This window comes from Physeter macrocephalus, chromosome 6, assembly GCF_002837175.3.
Source record: "Physeter macrocephalus isolate SW-GA chromosome 6, ASM283717v5, whole genome shotgun sequence".
In the NCBI taxonomy this organism is placed as follows: Eukaryota; Metazoa; Chordata; class Mammalia; order Artiodactyla; family Physeteridae; genus Physeter; species Physeter macrocephalus.
In genome coordinates, this window is record NC_041219.1 from 55,325,863 (window position 1) to 55,342,927 (window position 17,065).

The 17,065-nt window shown below is 60.9% G+C and overlaps 1 protein-coding gene across 2 annotated transcripts in view; it reads right to left on the reverse strand.

The window, feature by feature from the left end:
* Positions 1-3,886: 3,886 nt before the first annotated feature.
* IQSEC3 (IQ motif and Sec7 domain ArfGEF 3) overlaps positions 3,887-17,065 on the reverse strand; it is a 98,599-nt gene continuing 85,420 nt past the window's right edge. The window contains exons 9-14 of one of the 2 annotated variants that reach the window (XM_024129209.1): positions 16,209-16,334; positions 14,271-14,370; positions 13,978-14,139; positions 9,996-10,088; positions 7,553-7,602; positions 3,887-4,315 (exon numbers count right to left, since the gene is read on the reverse strand). In XM_024129209.1, coding sequence (XP_023984977.1) covers positions 3,887-4,315; positions 7,553-7,602; positions 9,996-10,088; positions 13,978-14,139; positions 14,271-14,370; positions 16,209-16,334 — 960 coding nt within the window. Of the gene's footprint in view, positions 4,316-7,395; positions 7,471-7,552; positions 7,603-9,995; positions 10,089-13,977; positions 14,140-14,270; positions 14,371-16,208; positions 16,335-17,065 lie in introns of those variants that run through there. The other variant, XM_024129210.1, reaches the window with a different exon arrangement.

Consider the following 17,065-nt stretch of genomic DNA (forward strand, 5'->3'; position numbering starts at 1 on the left):
GTCCCCTCAGGGGTGCTCTCGAGGGACCAGGCCTCAGCTTCCTGGGTCAGAAAGTTCTCAGGATGGGACAGGTCAAAGCCGGCTCCAGGCTTCTCCTGGAATTTCCCGTTTCCTGGAAGGAGGGTGAGGTCATGTTCCTTTCCACTTTAATGGGATAATGGGGCCCAGCCTGGGGTGCTGTCTGGATTCCTCTTCAGAGGTCTGGTCACCAGGAGAGCTGGATACCCTTTTTGCAGGTGTCCCCGCAGCAGCCATCCCACCCAGTTGATTCTCTCCCTCGGTGCCTCGGCTTTGCTGCAAGGCTTCTCCTCTCCCCGCTGCCAGGAGACATGGGTCTGGGGCAGGCCCCTGCCATGGAGCCTGGTCTGCGCCTTGCACGTGGCGTGAGTGGCGACCAAGCACCCTGCGCCTCTCTCCAGCCCGGATTTCAGTCTTCTCTCGTGCGTCACGCTCACCCACGCCTCTGCAGGAGCTTGGCATCCCTTCCAGCTCCAGCAGGGGACCCGGCACGCCTCGGGCTCCATAAACGTTTGCTCCGCTCCACCCTGTGGCTCTGTGACTTTTCCCAACAGTGTTACCCCAATCCTTTCACCTGGGCCTGTTCCCCTCCACTTTAGGAAGGGTATACCCTGGGGCTTCTCAACCCAGACCCTGTGATTAGAAGGTCGGGCTTCAGAGCTGACATCTGGTGAAAATCACCCGAGGCTGATGACCAAGTGTGGTCAGTAGGACCCTGCCACCCCAGCATGCCCTCGGCCTCCGTCGTGGATGCCTCCCGGCACCCAGCCCCGTTTGTTTAGGAAGGGGCTCCCTAACCGTGTCACAGGGTAGCGTGGAAGGGGTGACACCCCTGTGGCCAGAGGAGGCCCAGCTGCTGCCCTGGGCCCTTGCGATCTCGCCAAGATTTGATCTGAGGTGGAGCCCCCTCTTGGAGAATGAAAGAAACAGAACCGACACAGTTTGCTCAAGTGACATATTTCAATATAATCTCTAAAACTCTATGAATTAAACAGATAAAATACCTCTGGGCTATTTTGTTACAAAATATTTGCCATTTGGATTAGTTGCTGGGTGCAGCCGCCCTGCCTTTCTTTCCCTAGAGAGGCTGCTCTCTGACGGGGGGGAAGGGTGTGTGCAGGGGGAGGGGTGCAGCAGGATGCATGTACAGCAGGACGCGGGGACAGACGGACCGACGGTTATGGGGAAGCCTATTGGCACAAAGAGACGTCTGGCAGGCGGTTGTGGGGGACAGGTGGCCGGGGCCCTGGGGCTGACCACGTGGGTGCCTTGGCACAGAGGCGGCCAGGCTTCCAGGACTAGCTCCAGCTCTGGAGGTGGGCTGGCCCCAAAGCGGGTGGGAGAGCTAGTTTCACCTCCCGCTCCCGATTCTGGAGTTGGGGCTAAATGGATAAAAGCGGGAGGGGGCGCGGTCCCCAAAGTAAGGCCTCGAGTGTCGATACCGCGGGGCCACCTTGGGGTCCTTGCGCGTGTGCCCACGAGGCTGCGTCTGGGAGCCCAGTCAGCACCCCACCGCTCCCCTGGCCTGGGCGTGAGCGGGAGGCCCAAGAGCATTTCCAGCTGGGCCCCCCGGGAGGATGGAGGCCCTGACGTGGCCGCAGCCACGCGGAGGACACGAGGCCTGTGCCAGCTGTCTGGGGGCTCGGCTCTGGGGACGGGCACGCAGACGGGTCCCCACCTCAGCCTGCTGGCTGCTCGGGAGGGGCGTCACCGAGGCCGGCTGTGAGTGGGCCCCGCCGCCCCCTGCCCCGGGCCTTCGGGCCTTCGGGCCCCTCGCAGCTCAGAATTTGCTCCACGTGCTGCTGCCCCAGGCTGCTGTGCTTCCTCGGCCAGGACTCCCAGTGCTGCCGGGGTGGCGGGGGCGGGGGCCCAAGGCGGCCACCGCAGCGAGCGGGGCCGGCGGGGAGCCCCCGCCCAGGGGACGGCACGGACATAGCGGAGCATCGGGCCCTCAGAGAGACGCTCCACGTACGTGCCAGCCCTGGGGTGCCGGCTGGCCCCGATCTGGAAAGCCTGGGCGTCAGCAGTGGGAGGGGGCACCGTGTGAGCAGGGGACAAGGGGCCCGGGGGCCGGGACTGTGCCCCCACGGCCCCCACCCCATGAACATATCTCGCCACTCGTCACTCCGCTTGCTTCTGAGCCCGCACCCCTGCCGCCCGGGCCTCGGGCACCGGGTGTGTGGACCCAGTGAACCCCCATCGGTCAGCCGCTCTGCCCCAAAAGGCTCTGATCGGAGCCACCGCGTGACAGAAAAGACACAGGAGAGGGGCCGGGACAACAAGGCCGGGGGCGGGGCCGGGGGGAGGAGACAGCAAGTGTCACACGTTATGGACACCCGGCTGATGGAGACAGGGCCAGAATACACTCGCTAGGGGACAGCATAACGACGCCTGGCGATCACACACATACACGTGCAACTAGGTCACCTGGGATCTCTGAGAGCAGGGGCGTCCGTGCCTCCCAGCGGCCCGGGGGCCCGCAGCTGGGCCGTGGGGTAGGGGTTAGGGAGAAGCAAATGCACGCCGGATCAGTATTCACCGCCACCTCTCGGGATGTCTTGGACCGGGGCTCCGAGAGGGAGGGGACCTTAACGAAGGACAGCAGTGAGCTGTCGGCCCAGGACCAGAGGGGGTCCAGCCTGGCTCGGGACCGGCAGTCCCTGGAAGGGTACCCGCCCCGGGGTCTTTGAGGCGGGGCTGCCTGAGCCCTGTGGGGCTGCACAGAGGTTGGCTCTGACTCTGCCGGGCTCTGGGTTGGGCAGCGAGCCCTCTTGGCTCTCCTTGGCGATTTTGAAGGTGTAGGGACTCTGCCCCCCTAAGGCAGGCGGGCCTGCTGCCTTCTGGGGTGGGGGGGCCGTTTAAAGGGCTAGTTTGGGACGGCGGCGGGGGACACGCCAGGCCTCTGGAGCACCTGCCGCTCTCGCCCACTTCTGCATCCACATCCCTCGTGGAGGCCACGGAAGTCATTCAGGAGGGGGCCTGGGCCGGAACCCTGCCCCTGCTGGCTGCATTCGCCCCTGGGCCGACCCCTGCCCCTCCCTGTTTCTGCTCCGATACCGGGAGGACCTGGATCTCCTATGTATGTGTTTATGCCCTGGGCGCACTTTGCACTGGCCGGGTATGACTTGGGGCTAGAGAACAAGAAACTCTTTAAAAGGTGCGTCTTGTAGATACGTGACCTCCTGATTCCCTGGCTCTGTTGAACTGACCACGAGAGAGCTGAGATGGGTGCCCCCTCCCCTCCCCCCCTTTCCCAATGCTCTCCTGAAGTCTCAGCAGCCCTGGGCAGGCAGCGCCCCAGCCCCCGAGAAAGCAGGAGAGGCCCTGGGCGCAGAGGAGCTGCCTCCTGAGACTGCCGGGCTTGGCGGGGCGGGGCGCAGCAGAGAAAGGCCCCTCCTCATGCCTCCCCCTGACCTGGCCGCTCCAGGGACCCAGGGCCGGCTGTCCCCCACCCAGCGTGGCACCCGGCGCTGGGGCGGTGAGCCAGACCCCCTTCTGTCTAGGGCTTGGGGGCTGGCCACCCAGCCCTCACGCCTGGCGGACTTGGCCTGGAAGCCGGATGGGCCCTCAGTCCCTGTTCCAAGTGGCCGGAGTGATGGTTGGGGGAGAGGAGGCCTGGCCGTGCCTGGCTGTGTTGGGCCCCAGGAGAGTGAGGGGTGTCTGCAGATGTGGGGGGAGGGTCGCTCAACTGAGCAAGGGAAGCTTGGGCCAGGCAAACCAGGTGCCAGGGACTGGGATTCTCTCTCTGAAAGGACAGTGGTGAGTGGCCAGGAAGGCAGCGCGCCGGGCGTGGGGAGCAGCGGGTGAAGGGGCAGCGGGGGCCCCGACGTGGCCCCCCGGGACCGCAGCGCAGGGGGGGTTGCCGCGTCTACACCAGGCTCCTGGCGCCGCTGGAGCAGCAGCGCCGGTGCAGCAGGGAGCCGGGCGGGCAGAACTGGTGGGGGTGGTTGTAGGGGGGCGGGGCGGGGGGCAGGGGCGGCTGGTGGACCGCCTTGACGGGGGAGCCCGGGCCGCCCAGGGGCGTGGAGCTGCAGGAGTCGGAGGAGGACGAGGCGTAGCAGGAGAGGGCCTGGCTCAGCAGGGGCTCCATGCGGGCCAAGCAGGGCTGGTCCAGGACGATGACCTTGACGATCTGCTGGCACTGCACCAGGGTCCCGGGGGCTGCGGGCGGCGCTGGTGGCAGCAGAGGGGGCTGCTCCGTCAGGGGGCTAGGCTGCAGGTCTGGCGCTGGCGCTCCCCTCTCGGCCCCCAGCCCGGAGTAGTGCTGGGACGTTTGAAGCCTGTTGTGAATTGACACCTAGTTTAGAAACAGCCAGAGAAGCGTGAAACGTTACAAGACTAAGTCCCAGCTGCTAGGACTGGCCACCCTGGGCCTCCCTTCCCCCCTTCCCCGTCCCCTGTGCCCACCAGGGGCTCGCAGCCCTCACCTCGGCCCGCTCCCCATCTCTCCGCCACCCAGAGGGCACCCAGCTGCCAGGCAGAGGCGCTGAGCCTGGGTGGAGTCCAGAGACGCTGTGCCCTACCCCGGCCTCAGCGGCCTGGCTCCTTCTGTGGGATGGGCGGCTGGACCGATGGACTCAGGTCCTGCTGGGTGGCCCTGGGCCCCGCCTGGGTGCCCACCCGCCTTTCCACCAACCCCGAGCTGGAGAAGCAGGGGTATCTGCCTGCGCCCTGCCTCCCAGGGGCGTGTGGCAGACACGGGGACAGAGTCAGGAGTCAGGTGGCTTGGAGCTTTGCAAGCCCCTAACCCTCCCACCAGCTTTTTAAAGGGAGGCCTTCTCATCACTGTGAATCACAAAGGTGTCCAAACCCTGGAATGCCAGGGACCCAGAGGGGTGCTCTGGACCTGCCCCATCCCCCCAGACTCCCCAGGGCTGTGCCTGCACATTCGAGAGCGGCCAAGGCCAGAGCCAGGTCCCCAGCTGCCCTTCTGGCCCAGCCTGGGCCCCGGAGAAATCCGTCCCGCTGCAGGAGGGGGAACCCACAAAGGGCTCTAATCTTTCCCCCTTGGGTGGGGCATGAGGGGGTGGCCCACGGAGAGCACGAGGAACTAGCCTGGCCTCCTCCTGCTAGCGGAGGGGGGGGTGGAAGAAATACGAGGGTTCTGGAAGGAGAGGGGTTTAATTCCTCGTCCCTCCGGCTCACCAGCCTGTAGATACGACACACGATCCCCTTCCGACACCTGGGCCCTTCCGGGAGTGGCCGAGACCCTCCTCTCTGAGGATGTCCTCGGGTACCACCACCCAGGCCCGCCGCTCAGTGCACGGGGGGCGGAAACCCAGGCTGCAGGGGAGGGGATCCTACGGCCTGGTCGAGAGCAGGAGGGCCCTGCCCTAAACTATCTCAGAGCCCTAAGCCAGCAGATCCTGACCCTATTTACTGGCAAAAGGTGCAATTTCAGGGACGCCCCCTCCTGGGTCCGGGCACCGCCCTGGTGGGCTGCTCGGCTCTCCAGCCCCGTTCCTCTGCCCTTGGGTTTTCACAAGCCCCCACCGCCAAGCTCCGCAGGCTGCAGGCTCTACTCTCCATTCTCAACCTCCAACCTCAGCAGTGTGTTCTAAGCATGAGCTTCCCCCACCTCCCAATCAATCAAAGGAGCCCCGGAGCCCCTCAGTGCCCTGCCAAGCCCTGGGGTGGGCCGAGAGCAGGGCCCACCTCCCTCTCGGGGAGCCCTCTGTGGTCCTCACTGGGAGAAGGCTTCTGTCCACTGCTGCTGGGGAGGGGTGGGTGCGGCTCCTTTCCCCACCTGCTTGTATTCTGAGTTATTCCCTGGGAGAAAGTGGCCTGAGACAGCAGGGCAGGCTGCTCTGCGCCCCCAGACTTTACAGCTGCCCTTCCCCAGGCAAACGCCTGGCCGCCCCAGTCCAGACCCTCCGAGCCCCACTGTGGCCGCAGCCCTGGCCTCCCCTTCCCCTCTCCCCCTCCACTGTGTGCACCTCCCTCTGGTCAGTAAGTGAAAAGCAGGAAGCAACAGCAAAACATTCCCTCGTTCTGACCCCCTTCTCACCTCCCTGCTGATGAAAGAAAGAGAGAGAGAGAGGGAGAGAGAGAGAGGGAGAGAGAGAGAGAGAGAGAGAGGGAGAGAGAGAGAGGGAGAGAGGGAGAGAGAGGGAGAGGATGGAACATGAGTAGCAAGCCTGACCACTCAGACAAGCTGGAGACGCGCCTGCCAGCGGGGGGCCAGGCAAGGACACGGGGTGGAGGACGCGGGAGCTCAGGGTCCAGCTGCGAGGCCGGCGGTGAGGCTGCCTCTGTGCAGGGGAGCAGAGGCTGTCAGAGCCCTGGGACTAGCCGGGGCGGCAGCCTTGCAGATAGCCACGTGGCCCTCTGGGCCGGGGAGGAGGGGATAATGGCCCCCAGAGCGCGGTCCTCCCTGGGCAGGCGGGGCTAAGCCACAGGCAGGGCTGGTAGAACAAACCGAAGGGCTGGTAACTCCGTGTGCTTATCTGCAGGGCTGGAGAACGGGCAGCTGCAGGGTGGTGGGCCGAGGAGGGGCAGGGATGGAATGCCCACCCTGGGGGCTCGTCAGCTGCTGGGGCAGGAGGCCCCTCCGTGTGAAGGTGCCTCCTCCAGACACAGGTTTTGGGGGGTGGGGAGAGAGGAGAAGCTGGGGTTTGCTGGGGTGTCCTGGGGCTTCCCCAAGCTTAGTCAGGCTGGGGGCAGGGCTCCTCCCTCACAGCCCGAAGTTGGGGCTCCTCCAGCTTGGAGTGAGGGTCCCTGGAGGCCGGGCAGACCGGGGTCCGAGGGGAGCCAGTGGGGAGGGCTGGGGCCCAGCAGGCTTGCAGGGCAACCGCACGCCCCACCCCAGGTGGCCGCCGGGGGCCTGCCAGGCACCAGCTGCTGCCACTGCAGTCCCCTCCCGCCAAGGTGGACAGCCTTCAGATGCAGCAGCCGCCTGCCCCCCTCCCGGAGAAGCCCTAAGACAACCCCATCCCCACCTCGCCTCACTTCCTTCTCCACATCCCACCCCGTGGCCAGCCTTCCAGATGGACCAGCTGTTCTGGGCGGAAAGTGTAGCCTCCCAGCCGCCTCCACTTTCCCCAGAGGCATCCAGGAGGGCAGGGTCTGCCCCGCCGTGCTCACTCGGGCAACAGACCTAAGGGGTGATTCTCGAGGGGGCCAGGCTCCCTGCTACAGAGGCTGGCAAGATGTGGAGGAGGGAACCTTGGTCTCTGATACGGGAGCATCAGGACCCGGGCAGTGTGCGGGGCGGTGGATTCGGGGGACTGCGGGACGGATGCCATGCGGGTGCTGCGGGCTTTATCTGCACGCATTAGTCTGGGAGCTCGGCGGGGGTGCTCGGCGGGGAGGGCGGGCTGGGGAACGGGAGGGGGCACTGTGGCTTGATTAGGTGCTGGAAGAGTGGTATTACCCATGCTAGCAGTAACTTTTAATTGTATCTCTTGAAATTGGTAAAATGGTGAGTCGGGCTGGGGAGGCATTGATTAAAACCTGAGAAGAGAAACAACAGAGTCAGTGAGAAGAGGGCAGGGCGCACAGACTGACTCCCCTGGGCGAGCAGGCCTCCACTCACCTCCGCCGCGCTCTCCGCCGCCTTCTCCGCCGGTGCCGCTTCCCTTTTGGCTTTGAACGCAAAGAGCACAGGACTCACTCTCCACCTGGCCCTGTCCCCGCACAAAGCCCTGTCTCCGCCGCCCCGCAGGCCCCAACCAAGCCTCCCTGCAATTCAGTGCGGCGGCCGCAGACTCCAGGACCCCCACCACTCCGGGGGCAGTGGACTGGGCGTCTGGGCCCAGCTCTGCCACGTACTAGCTGTGTGACCTTGGGCAAGATGCTACACCTCTCTGAGCCCTCACGGACTAGAAGGTCTCTGACGTTTTTCCTTGCTGGGTATTGTGGAGTCTCCTTTACCCACAGTCAGAGCGCCCCATACGGACTGTGCAGGTTGGTTGTGAGGAGGCCTTGGTTCTTGGTTCCCAGAGCAAAAGGGGGCTCCTCTGTGTCTGTGGCACAGGCTCCGAGAGGGAAGGGCCACGTTCCTTTCCTGTTCCTGCTACTTAGCTGAGTGGTGAGGATTCAACGAGCTGCACGAGCCCCAGGGCGGGGCGGGGCACAAATAGCTGATAATGGCTGACTGCTGCCAGGGCTTCCTGATGGGCCTGGCACAGCACCAGGGACCCTGCAGACACCCGGGGACAGCTTGATGACTTTTTCTGGCTCAGTCACCCCTGACTCCCACCTCTACCCCCAGCAGGCACCCAGAGCCCTCGGCCGGGGCCCCTCTGATTTCTCACACCCCTGGGGAGGGTGCTAGTTCCCTTGCTGTGCACATCCCTCTGCTTTCTGTAGCACAAGAGGAAGCTGGGGAGGGAAGTGATGGACAAGGCCCCGGAGATACACATCAGGGCCTGGCCAGGGGCTGCAGCTTCCCAAAGAGGCAGGCTGGGCTGCAGAGAGTGGAGTGGGGCAGGGTGTCCGGGAATCCATCACGGCTGAGGTTTGACTCTGTTACACAGCTGTGAAAACAAGCGTGTACTCTGACCTTGTAGAAGTAAAGGGCCAGGACTTCCTTGGTGGCGCAGTGGTTAAGAATCCGCCTGCCAGTGCAGGGGACACGGGTTCGAGCCCTGGTCCAGGAAGATCCCACATGCCGTGGAGCAGCTAAGCCCGTGCGCCACAACTACTGAGCCTGCGAGCCACAACTACTGAGCCCACGCGTCACAACTACTGAAGCCTGCGCACCTAGAGCCCGTGGTCAGCAACAAGAGAAGCCACTGCAATGAGAAGCCACTGCAATGAGAAGCCCACGCACCGCAACGAAGAGTAGCCCCCGCTTGCTGCAACTAGAGAAAGCCCGCACGCAGCAGTGAAGACCCAGTGCAGCCAAAAATAAATGAATAATATACATTTATAAAAAAAAAGAGAAAGAAATGAAGGGCCAGCTGAAAACCAGGGCGGGTGGAGAATTATGAACGCATGGTGGCAGGTCAGACCCATACACAGAGGAGACACCACAGTGAGGGTCTCCATGAGCTAAAAGAGCCCCGAGTCTCGCTTGGAAAACAAATCTCCTCTCCCAGCTGGTGTGACCAGTCCTGTGATGCTGATACAGCACCTCGGGGCCACGGCCGTAACCATTTGGAACCAGCATGGAGCCCACTGGAGTGTCTCAGCTCAAGCTGACGTCTTGCTGGGACCCTGGCTTTCCAGGGCTTAGCACAAGGCACACAGCAGGCACTCAGTAAGTGTTCATTAAATGTAGGAATGAATGACTGAGTTAATTAGTGAACAGTTCTGGATGGTTCGCTGGGGTTCGCTGGGCTGGGATTTAAATCTCATGCCAGCTCTCCTAATTCTTTTCTATTTGGGGCAGATGGGGCAGGGGTGGGGGGTGAGAGGTGGAGACGACTCCTCCTGTCTCCCTGCAGGTTGGGGGGAGGGAAGAAGGGGGGCGGAGGGGTCAGCGGGAACGGGTCTAGAGAACGTGGCCAAAGGTGATGCAACATCTGAAGCTGGCTTGACTTGTCTGGAGTGAAAACCCAACTTGAAGAAATCATTTGAGAAATTGGGTTTGAGGGTTCATCTGGGTTTCGGAGTGCTGACTCGGGCCTGGGATTAGAGAGTGATGTTGGCTCATTAGGGAAAGGTCTTGATGGGGCAGATCAAGATTTCCAGACCCTTCTGGGCACCTGCCTTCTCACCTGCTCCCAGCCACAGACACGGCATTTTTGTCTCACGTGGTTTCCCTTTCCCACACCCCTAACCCCCGGTGTGCAGAGGGAACCAGCGGGCACTGGGGCAGGATGTCGGAGCCCTGAGCCTGACGCCTCCAGGGGGATCAGTGACCTTCGTCCGTGGACACGTTTCTCTCTCACCTTCCCCCTCAGGCTCACTGCTAACGCCCCAGCAGATGAAGCCATGGAAACGAGCCTTTCCCTCACCCGAATCCCCAGGACCCCAGGGTCGGGGCGCTGGGTGGCCTCCACGTGGGCCAGGGCCGCAGGTCTGGAACTCACCTGTGGGCGATCCCTGCTTCGACTGTGGGTCCACCTGGGCTCCCCCGGCCTTGAAGGAGAGAGCCTTCGTTCCTTGCTGCTTCTCCAGCTCCCCTGGGGAATGGAGAGGCTCGTGAATGGAGAGAAACCCTGACCTCTAGCACACAGAGGGGAGAGGAGAAATGAGAGGAGAGCAGGAAGAGGAGGAGGAAGAGGGGCTCCCAAACACACGGCACCCACTTCATGTCGGCTTCAGTGCCGGGGCTGGCAGCCCCTGTTCTGGCAGCCAGAGAGGAGGTGGAAGAGGTTGATAAGAGGGAGGCAACAGCCTGGGTCTGCACCCTGGCTCTGATGCTGCCTGGCTGTGTGGCTTCAGGCAGGTTACTTATCCTCTCTGTGCCTCCCTTAAGGGGACTGCAGTGTCCACTTCAGAGTGTCATTAAGAACATCACAGGAGGGGACTTCCCTGGTGGCGCAGTGGTTAAGAATCCACCTGCCAGTGCAGGGGACACGGGTTCGAGCCCTCGTCCGGGAAGATCGAGAGAGCCTTCGTTCCTTGCTGCTTCTCCAGCTCCCCTGGGGAATGGAGAGGCTCGTGAATGGAGAGAAACCCTGACCTCTAGCACACAGAGGGGAGAGGAGAAATGAGAGGAGAGCAGGAAGAGGAGGAGGAAGAGGGGCTCCCAAACACACGGCACCCACTTCATGTCGGCTTCAGTGCCGGGGCTGGCAGCCCCTGTTCTGGCAGCCAGAGAGGAGGTGGAAGAGGTTGATAAGAGGGAGGCAACAGCCTGGGTCTGCACCCTGGCTCTGATGCTGCCTGGCTGTGTGGCTTCAGGCAGGTTACTTATCCTCTCTGTGCCTCCCTTAAGGGGACTGCAGTGTCCACTTCAGAGTGTCATTAAGAACATCACAGGAGGGGACTTCCCTGGTGGCGCAGTGGTTAAGAATCCACCTGCCAGTGCAGGGGACACGGGTTCGAGCCCTCGTCCGGGAAGATCCCACATGCTGCGGAGCAACTAAGCCCGTGCGCCACAACTACTGAGCCCGTATGCTGCAGCTACTGAAGCCTGCGTGCTGAGAGCCTGTGCTCCGCAATGAGAAGCTTGTGCACCGCGACGAAGAGTAGCCCCCGCTCGCCGCAACTAGAGAAAGCCCGCGCGCAGCAACGAAGACACAGCGCAGACAAAACTAAAAGATAAATAAATAAATTTATTTTTTTTAAAAAAAGCGGATCACAGGAGGAAAGACATTACGGCACTCAGAACAGGCCTGGATGTTGCAAGGGCTCAGTAAACATCAGCTCCTGTGACGACATCAAAGGCTCACTTGGTGTAGCAGCCTCAGCACCGCTGGTGCCGTCCAGCCAACTGGCTGAGCTCCCTCGACGAGGAGGTCCCAGTCACCCGAGGCCCCGGCAGAGGTCTATCTGGCTACTCGGCTTTAATTCCTCTCTCTAGACTGTAAACCTGTTCCTTCCTGTCTTTTCTCGGTGGTGCTGGAGAACGGCCAGTTACCCTCCTTGGAGATTTGACAGCCGTTATTAAATGTCTCCTCCGTTCCTCTTTTCCAGGAGACATCACTCAAGTTCCTTGTAGTAAAGCTACTCTCTTGGGTCCCATTTTCTGCCTGTCTAGTCGTCTGTAATCTGGGGGCACCGGCCTGCAAACCCCAAACCAGAACCATTTGTGCCAATTGCCTGAGTCACACCATCAAGCAATACTCAATATTTTTACTGAAGTGAGAGTGACTCTGTCTCCCCAGAGGGGCCGTCTTGGCTTGGGAGAAGTTAGCGTTGTAATTACAAGCAACGCATCCGAGGAACCTGGGTGCCAGTCTTGTTCTGTCAATGACTGCGTGAATTTGGACAACTTCCTTAAGTTCTGTTAGACTCCGTTTCCTTATTTGCAACGTGAAGATAATACTTCTCACCTCCTGGAAAGATGTAGCAATAATTCATACAACAGGCTCGGCATTCAGCCCAGTGCGCGCATGTAGTAAGTGCTCGAGAAAAGGGAGCTGTGGCTACTTTCTCCTGCTTTCTACTTCCTTTTTCCCTGCCTCCCTGAGCAGCCCTTCCTCTTTCCTCAGCTTTCTTCCCTTTCTCTCCATCTGAAGAATAGGAGCAGACATGAGCCTGGTGCCTGCTCCCCTGCCCTCAGCACACGGATCTTGGCGATATCTCCTCCTTAGTACTTGGAGGGGCAGGATGTGCTGCTCCCAGGCTGATGGGTACTTCTGGCAGCCATGCTGGTGCCCACCCGTGGGGCGCTGTGCTCCGCGGCAGTGCGGACCCATCTAGGACATACTGACAAGAGGGTGTGTCTCTGAGAATGTTCTAGATCAACAGCCAAGGTGGCATTGAAAAGAATCTGTCTGTTACACCCCTGAACTCATGTCGCCGACGGAGAGGAGAAAGGGAATTTACACCCTCCCTGTACCAGGCGATACTGAGTTAGTTTCAGTCTGGTCTGGTGAGGTGGTTTTTTTTAATTTAATTAATTTATTTAATTCATTTATTTTTGGCTGCGTTGGGTCTTCGTTGCTGTGCGCGGGCTTCCTCTAGTTGCAGCGAGCGGGGGCTACTCTTTGTTGCCGTGCGCGGGCTTCTCATTGCAGTGGCTTCTCTTGTTGCAGAGCACCGGCTCTAGGCGTGCGGGCTTCAGTAGTTGTGGCACGGGGGCTCAGTAGTTGTGGCGCACGGGCTTAGTTGCTCCTCAGCATGTGGGATCTTTCCAGGCCAGGGCTCGAACCGGTGTCCCCTGAATTGGCAGGCGGATTCTTAACCACTGCGCCACCAGGGAAGTCCCTGGTGAGTTTTTGTTTTAACCTGATTTCGTTGTTTCCTTAGGAAATTATAAACAGAAGCTATCCTCTCATTTTCAGGGTGGAAAGTACATGAACCTTAGAATCAGACTCCACTGCAACTGCCAGATCCTCCGCTTCTAAATGCGCCTTAGACGCACCCCTTAACTGCTCTGAGTCCCATCCATGAAGTGGGGGCCGACACCCGCCTTGCAGCCTCCCCGTGGACACCTAAACAAACCACCTGGCACGCAGTAGGTGCTCCAAAGATGCTGATAAAATAGCACCGCCCTGGCGCATCGGCCCCTGCTCAGAAACCCCCGCCGCCTTTCCTCCTGCCCAAGGGATTTATCCCAATTTAGAAATACTTTTCAACTAAGTGGCCATGTAAGGCAGACCTGGAGTCTGTTTTTATTTTCTGTTTTAGTTTCTGAATCCATTCTTACTTAATTTTCCTTTAATGGCTCTTTGAAGCCGCTGCAGTGCTTCACCAGGAAGGCTTGCAGGCGGGCAGAGACCACAGGGCGTCACGGCTCTTTTCTTGAACCAGGAGGTGACCGGTAAAGCACCCGGACGGACGAAGAGGAGCAGAGATTGTCTACAATACCTGAACGGGAGCAGTCGGGAACCAAGGCCCTCCTTGGAGGCCAGAAAGACAACTCCAAGACGAAGGACAGTCAGAAAGCCAGACTGGACTCTCCAAGGAGATGACGTTATGAAAAAATTAAGTGGGGGGCCATTCCAGGTTAGAAGAGATGAAAACCATGGAACAACCAGGTGTGATGTGTGAATCTGGACCGGGTCAGGGGAGGAGGCTGCCAGGGAGGTTGAGTGGGAAGCAGTGCTCCAGGCCCGGACCTCCTCGGTTTGCAAGCCCGCCTTTAGGGCCGGCTCGCTCGCTGGTCCTGGTCAAACCCAGCAGAGTTCTCTGTTCCGAGGGGCCCCCACGCCACCCCACGGCCTGGCTACGTGTGCACACGCACGTGTACACCCTCAGGTACCTCGCCTTAACTGTGAGGCATCCATCAGCCGTGATGGTGCCGTGGGGCTGGGGCAGGGAGGGCTCGGGAGGGCAGGAGGGGCCTCGCTCGCCCACACTCCCTGCGCAGGGGTGCAGGGAGTGTCTGTCCGCAAGCGACCCTGCCCCCGCTGACCGGAGCCCGGCCGCCCGGAGGGTCTGGGGTCACCGCGTCCTCACACTCTATCCGGATCTGCTCCAGCTCCGTCACCTCCGCGATGGACTCCTTCAGGTCCTCCACAAACTTCCGCATCTCGTCCAAGCCCAGGGCGCAGAAGTGCAGAACCTGCTTCTTCTCGGAGCCCGAGGGCGGGGTCACCAGTGTGACGCCATGAGAGTAATCTGGAAGCCAGACCCCAGGCCCCACAGGCCATGAGCAACCGCAGGGGAGGAGGGGGCCTCTGGAGGACCTGCCCCTCCCCCTCCCCTGCACCCTCCGCCCTCTGCCACATCCACGGGTGACCGAGACTCACACTCGTTCTCAAAGAGGTGGAACTGCATGCCCAGGAGGCCCACGGACTTGCAGAAGGTGTACGTGGAGGAGCTCCTCTTCTTGGGGCAGAGTTTGAGAATCTGTCCGAGACAGGGGGATAGCCGTGCACTGACAGGTGTGCGTGTGTATAAACGTGCCTTACACACCTGGATGAGCGAACACCCAGGGCTCTTGTGAACACAAGTAAACACCCAAAAAGAGACGTGCACACACATGCCCACTTACACGCTTAGGATACACTCACACACATATACACACGTGTACACACACATACATATGTACAGACACGATATCAAAATACTGTCTTCACTGCACAGAATGCTCCAGTGGCCATTCCCACAGCACTTAGAGGCCAGTCCACACTTCCTGCCCTGGTTTGTAAGCCCCACCTGGTCTGGTCCCTGCCTTGCTCTGGTTTATGTTCAATCTATGCTGCCCTTTCTATAGCTTGAACAGGGCAGGCTCAGTCCTACCACAGGGCCTTTGCACCTGCTATTTCCTTCCACAACTCGCCCTGCAGCTTCTTGCGTGGTTGGGTTACTCTCATTACTTAGATCTTAACTCAAATGCCACCTCCTTAGAGATTCCTTCCCTGACCAGCCTCTACAACAAACAAAAACAAAATGAGAAAAAAAAAAAAAAATCCACGTTGACACCAGCTACTCCAACCTATCACCCTGCTTGTTGTCTGCATAGCACGTTCCCCCAGTTGGATATTATCTTGTTTTTCTTCTTAATTATTTCCCGCCTCCCTTGTCTCCTGAAACGCAAGCTGAGGTAGCAGTTGCTTGGTGTACAAATGTTTCTTTGGCACCTTCTGAGCTGGGCTCTGGGACACAGGAGAGGACGGGGGAGCCCGGCCCTCAGGGTGCCAGTGCTGGTAGAGGAGGACCCTCAGGGTCCATAAATCAATCAAGGGGTCAATCCGTCATCGCACAGTAAGCCAAAAAGCAATGTGAAGAAACGGATACATAGGGTCAACGTGAAGAAACAGATACATAGGGTAACTGCAGAAACTGGTAGGTGTTTTGAAGACGAAGTAGGGTCAGGACTAGACGGTGGGTGGGCAGGCCACCTGTGAGGCGGGGGGAGAGCGTCTGCACTGAATGAGGAGAGGCAGGGGGTCGTGCAAGGTCTGGGGAGCTTTTCAAGCAGACGATGGAGCCGCAAGATTAAGGCCTGAGACGGACGGAGCCTGGAGTCGGCCTGGGGAGGCAGCTGGTGGGGCAGGGGGCGGGCGGCAGAGGAGAGGCGTGGAGGGAGGTGAGGTCCGGGAGCTGGCAAAGCTGACTCCGCTACTCCGCAGAGGTGGACCTCAGGCGGGGAGCGCTGGATTTGGGACAATTTTAGAGGTGGTGCCAGTGTGACGCGTGGATGGAGAAGGTATGGGGTTCGAGGAAAAGACAGAAGCCAGACCCTGTTCGCTCTGCTTCCCGGCGCTTAGAACACTGCCTGGGACATAGTTGGTACTCATTAAATATTTGTCGTATGGGTACCTGTGTTCAAAGAGCGAAGGCCGAGCACCCCACAGACGCGCGCGAACACGCGCGCCCACACGCACGGCAGCATCCCCGCTGGGCCCAGGGACAGTGTGGGCCCCCCTCAGGCCTCCTGCACTTCCCAGGCTGTGGGACGGACGTGCAGCCCTGTACCCTCCAGCCCCAGGTTCCCCCTAACGAGGGCGATGCAGGGGCTCTGGGATCTAATCCATTCGCACCAGGACCCGGGAGCCACGAGCAGATAACCTCTCCGTGCCTCGGCTTCATGACTACCTAAGTAGGAAGGACCGTATGTGCCTGGGCTGCCTCACGCCCCACTCTGGAAAATCAGCCACTGGGCGTGCAGTATCACGGCGTCCTGGGGGCAGGGTGCCCTCCGAGCCCTCGGGGCCTCCGGCCCTCTGGGGGTCCCCACTCACCACCAGCAGGTCGTTGAAGAGGAACACCTCCCTCTGGTGTGCGGCCTGCTTCTGAAGCTTGTTCACATCCGTCACCTCGAAGAGCCGGCTGCAGCAGACCAGGCGGCGATGGGGCTCTGACAGCACCTGGGCCGGGGCGCAGCGCTCAGCCGGAGGGGCAGCCGAGCTCGCAGCCCTCCTGCCCCCAGCGGCCACTTTCCAGAAGAGCAGATGCGGGCCCAGGTTGGCCCTGACCCCCCGCCTTTCCTCCCCCGGGCTCCCTCGCCTCCCTCAGCCTCCTCCGGGAGCAGGGCTGGGCCAGAGGGCTTCGGGATGCTGGACGCGGTGAGCGGATAAAAGGCAGCGAAAGGAGACCGCAAGGAGCCTTCGACTGTGCGCGCCTTTCCCTCCGAGGCCTCCGTGAGGGCAGCGCCACGTCCCGGGCTGTGCCTGTCCCTGCTGCACTCCCAGACACCCGTGTGCAAGAGGGAGGGGTCCCGGGGACACCGCGAATCTGCTCCAGTGTGTGCGGCAGCCTCCTCGGGGCGTCCGCAAACCTGACAGAGGCTCTGACCTCAGCACCGCAGGCTCCGGCCAGAAGAGGCCGGCCCCGCACGACTGGGCGGAAGGGCCCAGCACAGAGCCTCAGACGGGGTCCCCACACTGCTTCCTGAGCCAGGAATTTGGGGCGCTTAGGGTTGGGGCAACGGAGGCCAGGACCTTTCTGTCTACGGTATATACAGAGCCTCTGCTGACGTCTACAGAGGACGCTCCCTTAAAGATCACTGCAAACTTGGAAAACGCCGCAAACCGCGACACGGGCTGCAACCCAGGGGCCGCCCAAGGATTTGAGAACCCACGTCTGGAGCCTGCTTTAG